The sequence below is a fragment of the Protopterus annectens genome, chromosome 1.part0 (genome assembly GCF_019279795.1).
Source record: "Protopterus annectens isolate FY-2018-M chromosome 1.part0, PAN1.0, whole genome shotgun sequence".
NCBI lineage: Eukaryota > Metazoa > Chordata > Ceratodontiformes > Protopteridae > Protopterus > Protopterus annectens.
In genome coordinates this window covers 1,110,403,364-1,110,421,393 of record NC_056725.1, presented here as the reverse complement: position 1 = coordinate 1,110,421,393, position 18,030 = coordinate 1,110,403,364, and the positions used below count along the sequence as shown (strand labels likewise).

The 18,030-nt window shown below is 36.1% G+C and overlaps 1 protein-coding gene across 1 annotated transcript in view; it reads right to left on the bottom strand.

Moving 5' to 3' along the window:
* Nucleotides 1-488: 488 nt before the first annotated feature.
* Nucleotides 489-18,030, bottom strand: part of MCHR2 (melanin concentrating hormone receptor 2) — a 2,243,283-nt gene continuing 2,225,741 nt past the window's right edge. The window contains exon 6 of the mRNA XM_044065015.1: nt 489-1,568. Within this exon, the coding sequence (XP_043920950.1) occupies nt 1,244-1,568 (325 nt within the window). The 3' untranslated portion in view covers nt 489-1,243. The remainder of the gene's footprint in view (nt 1,569-18,030) is intronic.

The following is an 18,030-nucleotide window of genomic DNA, read 5'->3' as shown; positions in this document are numbered from 1 at the left end:
TTTAAATCAAGTGTTCATATTTTCCATTGTATATAAAGATAATGGTTTCTAACCTTGAAATACCTTGAGAGTTGCTTGTTATATTCTTCCCTCAGGCATTAGATATTTTACATATTTTTCTAAGCATTATTGTCACTAAAGTGCAATTCATTTAACTTAAAGAGGTAACTACACAATTTCCTTATTGAAAGCAAGACAAATATGTCTCAAAAGTTATCATTGTGGTAAATGGTTGTAGTTAATGCACATGTATAGGTACAAAATGAAACACATATGGCTGACTGCTTCATAACTGAACAATCTGTTTTGTGTTCTTTTCTTTTTCTGTAACATAATATAAACAGTGTTAATATCTTCTTTTTAACCCTATCTCCACATTTTAATCAATACTCCCTATGATTGATCCTTACCATTTTGTATATATTGCACACAATGATGTAAAGATCCTAGTCCCCTTCAAGGTACATTTCACAAATGCAACATTAATCCTCAGTCAAATACATATTTGTTATTTATGGACACTTTTCTCTATAATTTTATACATTACTTGTAAATTCCACATATTTATAAACAATTATGTATAGTTAATTCAGCAACTGCAACTGTATGCAGAAATTGTTGTACATGTAAGAATTTATGTTTTACAACAATGTTCTAGTTAACATTTACACTATGCAACTCTTCATAGTCCAGGCTGTAGTAAAATTGCTTTTGCTATGTGTTAGTCCACTCCATTAGTTAATAAACTTAATAATTAAATAAATACAATGTTGTGGCATACAAGGAAATGAAGACACTCTTTCCTTCCCAGTTGAACTATTTAATTTCTTAAAAGAAATAATGAAAAAAATACCCACATCTTATTAAACATGTTCCAAAAGAATTACATATATATGTAATTAATGTCACACTCAGAAATTTTTAAAAATGTTATAGCAATTTCATTAATTTAAGCAACACTCACAAATGAAATGGTAGATACCTGTTTGTAATGAAATAAAATATGCAATCAGTTTTGGTTCTTTTTTATAGTACATGCACTGTAACAGAACATTATATACAAAGAGTGAATGAAAACAACAAAAGAACACTTGCAATAAGTTACAGGGACATTGATTGTCCTATTTAATTCAGTTCACCAAGTATATGGATACTGATGTGCTTAATACCACAATCCCTGCAGTACTCCTGCAGTTCATAAATACCAGTTTAGTGCAAACATTAACCCATCTTTCTGGACAAATCAGAAACTAGATTTTAGAGTTGTTTCAATATTATTAATTTCCCGTTCAGTCAGCTTCATTTTAACTTTTCTACATCCAGTCAATCTCCTTCTAAAATTTCCACTGAGGACTATATAGAGGAAAGGGTTGATGCCACTGCTGACATAACTGAGGCATATAGAGATATAATAGCACACATAATATCTTATAGATGGCCGGACAATTTGAAGATTAACCAGCTGTATAATATTAAGTGGTGCAGCACTGAGTAAAAAGACTCCGACCAACACAAGGACCATTTTGGTTAGTCTCATGACCCTCTCTCTTGGAATTGTAGTATTATACCTAGAAAAAGCAAACAGACAAACAAACAAAGGAGATTATTCAATATTTTCATCACTGTTTGTGTAGTCTAAATAAGTTTATAATCTCTATTCTTGCAGTAAGAGCAAAAATAAAATATCTTGTTCAGGCATAATAAAGCAACCAATTTACCCACATACAATCTAATCAAACTTTTTCAATTAAAGAAGCAGGAACATTTATTTCCTGTATGACTGCTTTAATGTATTAATAAAATCCATTTTGTGCATTTTCAGCATATATTTGATTCTAATTAACAAAACAGTTGTGTTTATTATTCTTACATTTTTTTCATGAAATAAGCTTATCTTAGTACCAATGAAGACACTTTCAAAAGTAGATTAATTTCATACTGTTCTGTTAAGCATCATATAAATCAAATATACTAAGTATATATGTTGATTGAGACAGGACATAAAATATTTACAGAATGATTAATTCAAATGCTTTTTGCAACCCCTATTTTATTAAATGACTGCCATTCCATTGTGACCTCAGAAAAAAAGAATGGCTGGGGAATGCCAAATAAATGCTGACTGTAATGGGTTCTGAATGCTTATTTATATCAAGCTTTGAGCTCCAGTGTACCATTTTCTATAATAGAACAGGCCAATGCTGCATTAACAAATCTAATTGCATAACAACATTACTAAGGAATGTAGACAATACAAATTCATGTTGAGATCTACTTCGGTGAATTTGTTTGGAACCTTCTGCTGGCTCCAGGCTTTTCAAAATGGATTTACTTCTTTTTGATGTATCCTAGTTTGCTGTATTTTTGTTGCAGGAATGCAACATATGATTGTATTTCCTGGTTGTTGAGATTTCTGTTTTGTGCCACAGATACATTAAAAAGAGATATTCTGATATGATAAGCATGCTTGCAGACGCCCTTAAATCTGAATGTTCTATTACAATTCTATTAAAAAAATCCAATAAGATTAGAAACAATATTGTCAAAATTGGTGATGTACCCTATAGAGGATTTAGTGTGCTGGACTACATTCTATACAACATTTAATACTAGTGACCTTTAAAGGTCTTCTATAGATTTCTATAGAGTACACATCCTTACAGGACAGTCAAACACAGTATAAATGATATACTATTGCAATTTTCTTCTATAGACTGTTTTCATTTATCAACAACCTTTGCCCAAATGGAAATAAATAACATACTTCCCTTTCTAGGCACAAATGGCTATTTAAATACTGTATCTAACATCAATAACTTAATATCTCCTGATGAAGGACTCTTGCTAGCTCAAAAGCCAAGTAACTCTAAGATCTATGTAGGTCCAATTAAAGGTGTTGCATCAGATTCCTATTACAAGAACAACAGTTCACTACTTCAAACTTGTAATAAGAAGCCTCACTTCTGCGAAAGTTCACTTTAACGAAAGTGAAGTTTTGTGTAAGTGCACTTCACCGAAAACACCGCAGCACAGTGGAGGACATAAAAAACAAGCTATGTCCTCCACTATGGTGCGATAGTGACAGACCTTAAGATTAGGGCACAGGTTAGGGTAAGGGGATAGATAGTAAATCTATCCCCTTATCCTAACCCATGCCCTAACCCTAAGGTTCTTGACTATCTCACCATAGTGGAGGACATTGCTATGTCATTCAATGCACTGCAGTCATCACGGACCTTAGGGTTAGGGCACAGGTCATGGTAAGGGGATAGCAATACAGGCTATCCCCTTACTATGACCTGTGCCCTAACCCTAAGATCTGTGAGTACTGCACGGAAGTTCAGTACAACACCCGTTCCTTGTGCTGAACTTCACGTAAGTGCACTTTTGACTAAGTGCACTTTCGCTGCAGTGAGCATTCCATGCACTATTTCAAATTAGTGAAAATTCAATCTAGTATATGGAACCTGTTGCTTCACATCTGTATTTCAGTGTCTTTGTGTTTTCTGTTAGTTGACCAACATGGCATTCCTTTATTTGCTCTACCATTAATGAAGATGTGTGACTGTATATTGATTTTATTATTATAAAGTTCATACCTGAATCTATGTATGCGTTTATGATTAAGAAATTGAGGAAAAAGCGTAACAAACTTAAAAAACAGTATATAACAATTTTCAATATGTACATTAAGAAGATTAGAAATGCAAGATATTTTAAAGGGTGCAGAATGGAAAGTTAATAAAAGTTAAAAAGTTACTTGTACCAGGGTAGTCTTAAGTGATGTTGAAAGAACACAGGGTGCAATAGTCTCTAGAAGGTACCTAGACAGCCGATTGCAAAAATGTTGTCCATGATAAGAAATAAGAACCAATCATAGAGGATTCAAGCTATAATCTCTAGCTGCTAGGTGTACATTAAGTAATAGAGTGGAGAATACAGGCATGACAGTAAGACACAAGCACTTTTTTCATATAGGTTGAAACAAATGTAATGTAAGGCTTGTTAACACACGACCAGGACTCTATAGATGATGGAAAAATTAACAGTTATGCATTGAAGGCATTGAAGGATTGATATAATATACTGGTAGTTTTAGTTATTATTCACCAACTGTTCAACATTTTGTAATTGGTTCAAGTAATTCAGTTCAAAATTCTGATGTCTCAGGTACAGGATGTTGCAGTACTGAAAGCAGGCATGTGCAAGCCCTGCTAGTTCATGTAGTAGTAAAGCTGATTGAGTAAGGGAATATTTGTATGATGAAAGCATCAACAAAAGCTGACAACATGCTTTTCATGTCAGATTGTCATCAGATAGGGCTCTGAAATCTCAACCTTGGTTGTGAATTCAGGCATGTTTCAACCATAGTTAATATAGCATATCAAAGATTTAAGATATAAATTCAAGCATGTACTATGTATGGCTATTGCACCTTTTCTGGTGTACTGAGTTTAAGCTCATTGCTAATGATATGTTGATGGATGTAAATTCTAATATAGTTTCTCTTTCAATCAACTAGTTTACATGTTGTTTCCATTATGTAAAGGTTGGCATATTGTAAGTATTCCAGTTTCTGGTAACAGATTTCCTTCTCATTAACAATATACCATGAGTGCCATTATTTGAAATGTATATATATTACATCAGAAATAGTAACATTAAATATTACAGTTATCTTCATTGTCGTGTGATGATGATGATGATGATGATGAAGATGATGCATAATGTGCTGCCAGATGCCTGTTATACCTTCAAAATAATCTAAAGATAATAGAAACATTTGAGCTATTCTTTCTGGAGTTAAAGTGACCTGCGTATATATCACTAGCTGTATGTTTTCCATGCCAGGAAATTTGTCATATCAAAAGGTCCAACAAATTCAGTTTGCTCCTTCGTCATTTATACGGTATATAATTTAATTTTGTAGACAAGTACATTATTATTCTTTTTCTTCATCAGTATCAGATACTGAATGGAAAATGTCTTTCTGTGATACCATTTATTTTGATGTATATTTATAAATATGTCTAGCAAGTCTGGAAAATGATACTTTATCATTTGTTTTATTAAATATATTTGTCTTCCATCTAATTACATGACAGTTTTAGCCTTGAATTGTTTTCCTTGTAAATTAAGATCATGTTTTATTCCCTTCTTTGATAAAAACTGACCATACCGAATGCAATCTTCCCATAACTGTAATCCCCTTTCTACCCAGATTATAAGAAATTATATTTGAATTATTTTAATTTAAATTATCCTTGTATTTAAATTAATAAATTAATTTCAATACACGATTAATATAAGACAATATTATGACCACAGCCAGGATGCATAGAGAGTTTGTTGATTGGGCAGCATTGTTTAATGTGTACAGTGGATATGCACAGACAGATATGGAGAAACAGGAAACATGGTCATGCTACAGCAAAAACAACAAATAAGCTATGCATGCTAATGAGGGCATAATGGCATGTAAATGAGGATGTCCATGCTAATCAGCCACATGGCTTATGCAAACAAAGGGACAGTAGATGGCAGACTGATTCAGAAACATATAAAAGGGGCATGCTGTATGGTGACGTATGCCCATTGTATCCATAAAAGTTATACTGTACAGCAAGATGCAATGTAAAGTACAGCAACAGCAGTTGCAGATCTACATGTGCCAGCAGCTACTAACAGGCAGTCCCTGTAGTGTTGCATGTTGGTCAGCACCTGACATATAACCAGCTTAGTGACCAACAGGGTGGGGACTATTCCTGAGTGCACAGGGAAAATGTAAGGAACCTAGTAAAACTGTGCGACCTAGAAGCTGAACTGAAGGAGAGATGAATTGCATGCCTGTTCAGGATACAGTCGTGTCACCAAATGCTCTTTAGGTGAATGTAAAAAAGAATGAAAGATGTTCATCACAACCACTTTTGCAGGCAGTTGAATTTTTATCATTCTCTACTGTTGTATGACCTCAGAGTTGGTATATATACATTCAGGGGTGTTGAGGTTATCCCCTAACATGAGTGGTGCTTGGGAACGTACCCCAGTGCAGAAAAAAAGAAAAGACAAGAAATTTTGAGATTCAGCAAGAGTGGCAGTGCCTTCTGGACTAGTCATATCAGAAACAGAAACAACAGCAGCAACAGAAGGACAGGATGAAGAATCAAAGGAAAAACATGTTGTATAAGCACCATAGCTGAGACAGAGGAGGGAGCCATTAATGCGAAGTGATGGCTAAGCAACAGCATGTACTCCACAGCTATGGGCCATGACACAGTAGTGAAGAATAAAATCTTGCCTAGACTATCACACACAGGTTAAGCTTAAGACTTGCCAAACTGTATCAGATATCACCATACCCACAAAAGTTATGGGGGTAGTAAACAGTCATCTTCACTTCTGCAGGTTGGGAGGCACATTGATAGCTGAATATAAAATTATACTATGAGGTAGAGTCATAAAAGGTGAAAATAGTAGCCACCTATTCTGCTTGTTTGTTGCCTGTCAGAGATAAGATCTTCTGGTAGTAGGGTTGAGAAGCCATGACACAACTGTTGCTAACATCCTCTGTGCTGGCTCTCTGCAACAGGCTTTGATGCTGTCTGTGGCAGAGATGACAAAGAGCCATGGAACTATGCTTCATGCTCCCTGACAGTGTCTCCCACATGGTGAGTCAGATGACCACAATCATCCATAACCTGAATGACACACATCTAGGTTTGCTTCGGGAAAGAGTGAGCTTTAATGACAGTGCATCAATATCCTAATGAGGCACTTCAGATGTTGTCTCAGAGGAACAATGGTAGAAGTTACCTCGTTGATGCCACAGTCAGGGGTTATAGGTCATAGGGTGACAAGTTGACAATGATGCTGTCTCAGCCATAGCCTCTGTAGTCTGCATTGTGAACTCCTGTGGCCCAACCATTTTGTCTTAATACTTTCTCACAGCCAATGACTGCATGGCTTGAGGACCCACAGAACAGGGCCATTATGACATATCTCAAAGAGGTACCTATCAAAGCAGCATTTGATACCAATGACCTCAGTAGCATTGTGTTCTCCCCTTCACTATATATATTCCATGTCACTGCTTAGTTGGTGGACGCACATTGTTCCACAAGGTATAGAGCACACTCAAAGGAGTAACTAGGACATCTGGTACCATGTATTCATTTAGGAAGTTGCAATATAATCATTTTTTTTTTTTTTTATGAATGTCGATGCTGCGTTCATACCCCATCTGCAAGTGCCAATCATGTTCCCTAACTGTTTGTGCCACAGGTAGCCACCCACTTTACTCATCCTAGTTACAGCTCTGAATGCACTCATATCTCCACATTGCTGTGGGTAGCAGATGTCTGTGTCAAGATTACTGACTGTTCATTGTCACAATATCAGTGACAGACTTGAACTCATTGATACATTTCATCCCCTTGTGATTATTCCATATGTTGAGTATGTTCAAAAGAAAGGTGGTGTACATATTAGATGCTGAGTGAGTTGGGGACAAATGTGGATGGTCTGTATGTCCACCATGGACTGGTGATGTTTGTTCTGACATGACAGATGCTGATGGCACCCTTCTCCCTGTAGTGGTGCAGACAGAGCTACCTTGTTATTTTTTTAAACAACTTTATTTCATATAACATCAAACAATTTGAATAGAAGACAATGAATACATATTCATATCACATTTGGTATCATAAAAAAAGTCGTTCATCTCATAATACTTGTAAAATTAAGTCTGTATGTGTCTGAAAATTGTGTTGTCAGAGTTTATTCAACCAGTCTTATGAGTATATCTTGAGCCTTTCTGATCTTATCCAGACTTCCTGTATAGTTTCATCCATGAGTATAGAAGGTTAAGGGGTACACCAATAACATGTTGGAACATGTATTATCTTTTTCAGTATCCTCTCTCAATATCTTTTTTTAACCTACTGGGAATATACAGTGGATATAAAAAGTGTACACACTCCTGTTAAAATGCCATGTTTTTGTGATATAAAAAAATGAGACCACAATAAATAATTTCAAAATGTGACCTACAACCTGTACAATTCAATTGAAAAACAAACAAATCTGTTAGGGGAAAAATATAAAAAATAAAAAACGTTGCTTGCATAAGTGCGCACACCCTTAAACTAATAATTTGTTAAAGCACCTTTTGATTTAATTACAGCATTCAGTCTTCTTGGGTAGGAGTCTAACAGCATGGCACATCTTGACTTGGCAATATTTGCCCACTCTTCCTTGCAAAATCACTCCAAATCTGTCAAATTACAAGGGTATCCTATGCACAGCCCTCTTCAGGTCACCCCACATATTTTCTGTTGGCTTTAGGTCTGGATCTGTCTGGGCCATTCCAAAACATAATTTTCTTCTGGTGAAACCATTCTTTTGTTGATTTGGATGTATGTTTAGGGTCATTGTAATGTTGAATGGTGAAATTTCTCTTCATCTTCATCTTTCTAGCAGACTCTTGAAGGTTTTGGGCCAAAAGTGAGTGGTATTTGGAACTATTCATAATTCCCTCCACTTTGACTAAGGCCAGAGTTCCATCTGAAGAAAAAGAACCCCAAAGCATGATACTACCTCTACAATGCTTCACCATGGGGATGGTGTTCTTTTGGTGATGCAAAGTGTTGTTTTTGCGCCAAATGTACCTTTTGGAATTGTGGCCAAAAAGTTCAACCTTGGTTTCATCAGACCATAACAAATTTTCCCAAATGCTTTTGGGAGACTTGATGCATTTTTTGCAAATTTTAGCCTGGCCTGGATGTTTTTCTGTGTGAGAAAAAGGCTTCCATCTTGCAACCCTACCCCATAGTCCAGTCATATGGAGAATACAGGAAATTGTTGTTACACTGAGTACACAACCAGTACTTTCCAAAAATTCTTACAGCTCCTTCAGTGTTGCTATAGGTCTCTTAGCAGCCTCCCTGACCAGTTCTCATCTTGTCTTTTCATTAATTTTGGCGTGGCATCCAGTTCTTTGCAATGTCACTGTTGTCCCATATTTTCTCCAGTTTTTGATGACTGTCGTCACTGTGTTCCATGGTATATCCAATGCTATAGAAAATATTTTGTACCCTTCTCCTGCCTAATACCTTTCAACAATGAGATCCCTTTGATGCTTTGTAAGTTCTCTGCAAACCATGGCTTTTGCTGTAGCAGGCAACTGAGTAAATGTCAGGAAAATCCTATTAGGACAGCTGAACTTTATTTGGGGTTAATCAGAGTCTCTTTAATTGATGGCAGGTGAGTACCCAAGAAGACTGAATGTTGTAATTAAATCAAAAGGTGCTTTAACAAAGTATTAGTTTAGCAGTGTGCACACACAACAAAGTATTAGTTTAAGGGTGTGCACACTTATGCAGCCAGCGTACTGTACGTTTTTTTATTTTTTATATTTTCCCCCTAACAGATTTGTTTTTCACTTGAATTGTACAGGTTATAGGTCACATTAAAGGTTGGAAAAGTTTTGAAATGATTTATTGTGGCCTCATTTTTTATATCACAAAAAAACTGGCATTTTAACAGGGTTGCATACACTTTTCATATCCACTGTATTTTCCCATATCTTCCATTTACATTTAAGAAAATTCTTCCAACCCCCCCTTCTTCAAATTTAATTATTTTTCTAATTTTTCCAACTATTTGATTCATCTCCTCAGTGCCAGGTATTATATTAATTTCTGATACCTGGTAATACATTTATTTAACACTATTAATAACAATATAATTAATGTTCTTACTGTTAAAACTGCTGGCCCATTCTCCACCCAATTTAAGAGAAAATGAAACTCATGCATTGTCCAGCAATTATATGTAATTTGGTCTACCATAGCCTGTAAGACATTTTTAAAATTATCCAGTTTCCTACATGTCCAGAATATAGGTTTTAGTCTCCAATTTGATCATCCTCACACCTCTAACATGTCAATGGAAGCATCTGGAACACTTTATGTAATTTATTTGGGGTATAAAAATATTTATGCAGACCCTTCCATACAAATATTGAGAGTTTCCTGGATATTGTGGATAATTTAGGGGCCTTCCATATCATATACTGCTCCTCCACTGATTGACCTATTGGTATACCTCTGACATCTTTCCTTTTGTATTCTGTGTATTTTACCATCTCACAATAAGCCCTACAAAGTGACCTTTGCCTTATAGGCTCATTTGATGTTGTCTGTAACAGAATTTTACTTAACTTCACTTTTTCCTAGCCTCTTTTCTTGCATTCCCTATCACGACTCCCTAAAAATCGTATATCCCTCTATATTCCAAAAGTTCTCCCTGCCTGGGATTACACTTATCTACCAAATTCAGCCACTGTGTTTATTCACAATAATAAATTTTCATATTCTTCATATACCAATCTCGATAGTCAAAGACAAAGTTAAAATTTTCAACTTTCCTTATCCAATAGGAGCAAATTCAAACTCTCAGTTCTGAAATGACCTCCTACAAACAGCCTTTTGCAGTTCTTTACACATCTTTTCCAAACACTTTTTAGCTGATTCCCTCTGCAAAGTCTGGAATGAAATTCTTATCCTTCTTGTCAACACTGTTGTTCCTCCCTGGTTAAATATTAGCCTTTTCCATTTAGAATTATATGCATGTTTCTGCATATCATAAATTTATCATAGCTGGGTGGCCATAAATTATCCCTATAGATCCAGCAATGCAAGATCTCCCTTGTCCCCCAAGAGGAATCATTTTCAGTCCCCCAGATGAATCATTTTCAATCAGTCTACAGGGGAACATTTACCCCTACTTATATATTTTAGTGTTTCCTTTTGAATGTGGTTCCAACAAATTTTACCAGGATCATAGGTGAAGGCCTGCACAGGATATAAAATCAATGGAGTAATAATCATTTGGATTGCTTGTATTTTTAAATCTAAATCTACTGGTACAGTTTTCTATTTTCTCAAAAGTCTAAATAGTTTCTTCTGCATCACCCTCCATGCTTCTATAGGGGAATAATGAGCCTCTTTGGTTATCCAAATCCCTAAAAACATGCCCCCATAGCTATGAGAAATGATTAACCATTTCAAATGTAGGGGCATAATTGATTGTTATTGCATCAGTTTTATCTATCTTAATGTTATATCCAGAAAGGTAGTGAACTCCTCTGAAATGTTAAATACTTTTGGTATGTCCATTTCTGGTCTTGTGAGATGCAGTATGATATCATCCTCAAATAAATCTATGTTTTCTTTCTCAACAACATATCCTGTCCATTTCCTACTGTTGATTGTTTCAGTTTGCATGCCAAGAGTTCCAAATATAATGCAAAAAATAGCAGAGATAGGGACAGCCCTGCATCTTTCCTCTACTTACTTGAAAACGTTGCCATAGCCTCCCATTAGTTTTCAGTTCCACCCTAGTGCTTGCATACAGTTTTTGTGTGGGGATTTACAAACTTCTGCATAAACCTCATTCTGCCAATAATATGCCAAAGATAATGAAGTGGATTCTAAAAATTCTGCCAAATGTTTGTCTTCTCTACATAAACTCAGTTTGATCAATATGCACCATATTTGGAAGGAGTGAGGCTAATCTATTTGCCAATATCCTTGTAAACACCTTATTGTCATGATTGAATACAAAAACAAGACAGTATGAGCCTTGATTGGAAGGGCCATTGCCTCTTTTGGTATTAGAGAAATAACTGCCATCTTCCATGAAGTCTGTGTACCACTGCCCTATATTATACTATTAAATAATCTAAATCATGCAGGGAGAATTAGGGGTTTGAATTCTTTCCAGAGCTCAACAGGTATACCATCCCTCCCTGGTGCCTTATTCTGTTTCAGTAACTGGAACTCTGTTTCTGAAGCCATAACTGGTTGCAAGAACCCTTCTATTTATTCTTCCAGTATCATTGGTATAGCTATCCCTGCTAAACATCGCTCCAACCTTACCTTCCAAACTTCTAAATCTGTTTGAAGAGAATATAGCTCTTTAAAATACTGTCAGAATAGTCACTATATCACTGGGATAGTTCCTCACCTCACCTGCTTTTGAATCTCTAGTTTTTAATCTGCTACAAAAAAAATGAGGAAGATTCCCCAAAACGAAAAAACTCATAAATCCACAAAAAGGGCACTGTAGAAGGACAAGCTCTCCGATCTCACCAAAAGCAATGTATTAGTCCAAATAAACACAGCAACCACAACAAGACAAAACAAGACGTCTTACATTAACGCTTAACGTAGCACCTTATTTTCATCGTGAACCACACTTCTTCAGATGTAATTAGACCATTTACTATTCTCAAATATATAGTGTAACCAGTTAAGAGACACCAATGAAAACAAACAACCTTAATATAATTAAAACCTTGGATTAATACTACAAATGTATAAAACAATAACCAGCTCCTAAAATGTCCTACAGAAATACAGTCTAAATCCCTATATCATCTCCTATATAATATATAAGATGCAAATAATTAATTAAATAATAATTGTCACAACAACAGGTATCTTTGTCAGCATTAAGATGTCTGGGGAACTTCTCTTGCTGCCAAATGACCTAGCTATGGTTCTGGTTGTAGTGATCCCACAACATTCACATCCTGCACCACTGTCTTCCAACTCTGGTACTTGTGATGGGTGTCTGTGGCATCCTTACCCAGGAAGAGCATGCTATATGTGCTGGAGTCCTGCAGTAGCACATCATTCTTATGACTAATGAACATTTCAAAGTATTGCCTGCCACAGATTGCCTTGCCAGTATCGGTACACCTGTGAGCAAAGCATATCAGCCAGTAGCACCTCTGACCTTCTCTACAGAAGGATTCATGACAATGCCAAAAATAATGGAGGTAAAAGGTCTCAAAATCAATAAAAACATTTATATATATATATATATATATATATATATATATATATATATATATATATATATATATATATATATTGCTCTAATGAACTTACAAAATTAAAAGAACAACAGGATTTCCATCAACATATTTTTTTTTCCTGAACATATCATGTGAGAAACTCTCATGTCTGACATTACTGACTGACTGTAATTCTCATTAATTCACCAGAAAAATCAAGAAATTTGTGTGTGATAGGGAAACACACAAGGCAAAATTTGGGATATTCTGCAAAGTCAGGGACAGTTGAGAAGTATGAAGCTAGACAGCATATGTACTATCCTCTGGAATGTACACATTTAGGGTCACAATCTCCTCCATATACCTAGCTGTATGTTGCAATTAGTACTGTTCACAGCCTCCACCTTCCTTTAATGTGTGTAGTTATGACCAAAGACTCCTCCAAGTTTATGTATCTATTTTTAGTTGCAGTTAGTGCTGTGCACTGCCCCCCATTTACTTTCTATAGCCATGGTCCAAGCCCCTTAATATACCAAAAAAATCATCTGCAATTGCTGATGTGCATGTCATCCTCCATTTGTCCCTTTAGCAATGGCCACAGTCTCGATCCCTTCCAAGTAGATTTCTTGCAAGTCGTTCATTGGTATTGCAGTGCTATACGCATATACCATAAAATTGGTCTCACTGTCACTGACATTCAGCACAGGATTTGGTAGCATTGCTGAGGTACTTTATCAAACAGAACTCTTTCCTTAATTCTGTGAAGGTGTAACTATAAAGAAATTTTACTGAAATTCTGTTATTTCATATTTATATGGTTGTTAGATTTGCAAACAAAATTGATGCTTATATCATGCAAACAATGGCCAAGCACTTATGAAAATGAAGATAGCTAGTGACATACCTCTACATTCTTGCTTGTGTACAGTGCACTATTCTAGCATAACAGCACTAGCTCTGAATATTATAGTTAGCCCTAGGCATGTGAATTGTACTGTCATACATACAAACATAACGTCACCAACCAGGATAATTTTCTAGTGGCATGGTGCAGCGCTAAGTTGCATGACACATAAATCACCAACCTGCATCCATATGCACATAGCTATCAGTTTACTAACTGATGTAATGGTCATGGCTACTGCAAGCATTCAGAAATGCAGCTTGTTGTGCCAGGAAGAACAGAATCTTCATGTTCTTCCTTCTCACAAGCTTCATAGAGTGCCATTATGATGCACTGTTGCAGATGCCAAATGCCTAACATGAGCTTGAAAGTAGGATGATCTCATTTGTATCCCCCATACTGATGAGAAGAGCTTGCACAGGTACAATGGTGTGAAGTGGCATGAGCCATACCTGCTTCACTCGTGGGTTCAGGAGACGCAGCCTGAAATGTCCTGCAAAAATTTTCATTAGAATTTGTTTTTGTTTCAGTAACATTGCTTTCCTCTATCTTGACTGCTATACATGTATACTTATGTATACATACTTTGTTTTGCAATAGCAGAGGGGAAAGGGTTGAATATAGTTAATTGCAGCAGGTTGCTGAAGCATATCTTCCAGCCATGGGTTCTTTGGTGTTTGTATGATATATGTGCCAATGCATTCTACTACTCTGATTCATTTTGTATTATACGCATGAAATAATTTTTGCACTGAAGCAACATTCTGCAGGTTCAGATGTGGAACAGGATGAGGTGAGCCTTTGTTTAAATCAGTCTGTACTGTCTGATGCCTTTGGAGTTAGACTGGCATTGGTCACTAGGTGCGCCTTTCAGCAAAGGGTTCACTGGACCACTTCATGGTTACTTCTCTGGAGGGGTACAAAGGCTACTATCCAGAAAGTTGCTCAGAAGAGTCTCTGATAGTGTCCCTACAGCAGGTGCAGAGGTTGGTGGCAGCCAAGGTCCACTAGCAAATGGATGAATGCTTCAGCAAAGCTAAAATGTCTCCTGGCATGGCTAGTTGAGTTGCACAACTGACAGGCTCTGCTTATTGGGCCACAAGAAGAGCAATCGGCTTATGATGCTGTCAACACAGATTATTAATGCCAAGGATTGCTGCTTATGGGACTATCCTGAGATCCAAAATGCATGGAACCTTCACTACCCACATCCTGATTTGTTCTCTCCCTTATGCGGCATTCCCGAATTTTTGTTTATTGTCTATACAAATCAAGTACTTCCCTTGTGTTGTATTTTACTCTATCAGACAGTTTTCATAAGATTAAAATGTTGCCATTTTAGTTAAAATAAATGAGTCTTCAACTTCAGTATCATCCCCCACAGGTTTTCTAAACTGTGGGCTATTTCAAGTACACATGGTATTTCATTTGTTGACTAGCAATTGCAGATCACCAAGAATGCTGCAGTAGTGAAATTGGAAATACATTCAGATTAGATAGCTGAGTTACTGAGTGTATAACCCTTAGCTATTAAGTAATTAGTGTGGATTTAAAAGATAAATCACATTATGACTGGTGTGATAAACATTTTGAGAATTTAGATGTTGTACCATAGTGAGGTGTTTAACAAATTTGCAATGCTTGGAGCACAGTGATTTCTGCTATTCAGAAAAAGACAAATCAGTTAAGCACTGGAGGGGCATGAGACATAGCCTTAACACATTCTAAGCACCACCTGCTTAAGTTTGTAAGGTCAAGTCTCACACTAAGCAGTAAAAGCTGTCAGTACTGAATGGCAAATGATAGTAGCAGAATAAAAGATTTAGTACTGACTGCTGTCTGTACTAATAAGGTGTCCCACCCTCTTCCAACCTTAAAAAGTAGGTAGAATAACAAGATGTGTGCTTACCTGCAGTTTCTCTGAAGGATACAAACTCTAAACCTCAAACATATGTCACTATTTAGCAACTTCAATCCTCCATGATTTGTGTGACAGACACGGACTTTATGATGAACATACCAAACAAATGGCATTCTGAGAAAATCTGGACTGTGTTACTCTGCCTTTCTGACAATGCTCACTAAGTGGCTAAGTGCTTTACGGCTTTGAAAGCCAGGAAAAAACTTTTTTTACTGTAGCTGATAGTACATGAAGCAGAAAAAGCTCCATGCACTACAAAGATTTATGATTGTGTCTCCAATCTTAATCCGTTTATTATGGGTCCTCAACATGGATGCCAAGATTCACCTCTTGAACTTCATTCTCGAGGTGAATTTCCTGGCATCCAATGTCTTGAACACATAATAAACAGGTTATGATTGACAGCCTGATCAAAATACACTATGTCATTTTTTATGTTAAACTTCTTTCTGGTGTTTTGCTACAGAATGTTTTATATTGATTTACCTTTGTTACGGAGTCCCATGTCTGTAATGTTTCCCAGCATTTTAACTTTAAAGGCTGTTGTACCATTGCTTACTCATTACAGCCTAGTAACGCCTCTAGGTGCTTCAGTAGTTACCTCCTACTGACATCTCTAGGTGTCAAATATTGCTTTTTCATGTTTGCATTAATAATCCAAAACTATGCAGCTTACAAGGTATCAGAATATTTCATCATAAAGCTTACATGATGGCAAACACAACTGCATTGATATTTGACTTCTGTCTAATGCAGCTAAAGAGATATTGAATATCAGTTGTATACTATTTATCTGTATTGTAATAATTTTCAAAGTTTCTCTAATATCTCAACATTCAAGTGACATGGACAGAACTGTAGCCACATATGATATCTTGCATCTGTGAGAAGAAAATCCTTTTGGCAGAATATGTGTTGCTTGAATGGTTACTGAGATATCATGAGCTGCTTATACAACATTACAAAATTAATATTCACTATCTTTATTGTGACTTATAAAATCCAGTTTTAAAAAAAGAATGACTGCACCACTGTAAAGATCACTGTATGCTGTATAGTTTTCCATTTACAGTTTTCTGGTAACACTTACAGTTAGGAATGAGCATTTGTTTGAACTGTGAGGTGATAATTTCATTTTTTTTTAAATCTCAGGCTGTACCCACTGAGAGTTAAGAGTAAAAAAATAGAAAAAGAGCTCTACCAGAGGAAATATGTTAACACATATAATAGCTCAAAAGATCACAGAAACCATGGAAAGTTTAAGTCTACCGAATGATGTGACCATTACAACTCATCAGTTGTCTCCCTGTCAAGGAGGGGTAGTCCAGTCATGCTTGGGGGAATTCATGAATACTCATCTAATTATTCAGATCCCATATGAAGGAAGATAGTGTATCACACTGCTTCCTCTGCTGGGGGAGTGGATTCCAGAGATTAAGGAGATGCTGATTAATGAGTCTATCTGTTTGCTTTATTGATCTTCTGAAGCAGATTTAGATCCCTTTTTCTGGTATTTGTAAAACTATTTTATTTTGAAAGATACAATATATCCTGGACTACTGAGTCCCTCAAAAGACAAGGCATACGTCTCCTCTGAGTTTTACATAACACAAAAAAAGAGGAACAGTGCCTCTAATCTTTTCTTGTTGCTTGAGGTATTTTAAGCTTGTGATTGTCTTTGTTAGGAATGTCTAGGGTCATCCCAACTGTCTGATATGTCTGGTGAGGTACATTACAAAGGGGTAATTGTATTCTCTAATAGCTATGATTAATGTTGAATACAATATGTTATTACATTTTATATATAGATGATATTTCATTGGCAATCAATTGCACCATGTAGAAGGAATTCCTGATTAGTACTGCTACAAGTTGATCAAAGGGCACAGAATAATTAACCCAGCTTTCCAGGTCTCTAACCACATTTTCATTTTGAAAAAGGGTTTTGTCAATGTTATATGCCTGGGGGGGTTCTTTGTCTGTCACATGACAATGTTGATTTTTAACATTTAATTTAAGCCCATTTTCAATACATTAGGCATTTAAAAGTGTAAGTTTCAAGCAGTAATTAATTAACTGATATATTAACTGTTTAAATCATTCTTTAGATCCTCCTGGCTGATTTTCTGCTGTTTAAAACAAATGTCAGTGTTTTACTGCTATTTTACTGCTGTGTTAAATATTCTCTAGTGTTTCCCATTGAAACTAGGGGTGCTAGTAGCTGTAGCATAGTCCAGATCTAGGTCTGCTGCTTCTGGAACTGTTTATAGTGGCTTGATTGTTTTGAGCATGTCTTCCAGGCCATCTTGGATTAGCAGGGGCCTATCTGCACTTTTGTGAGAG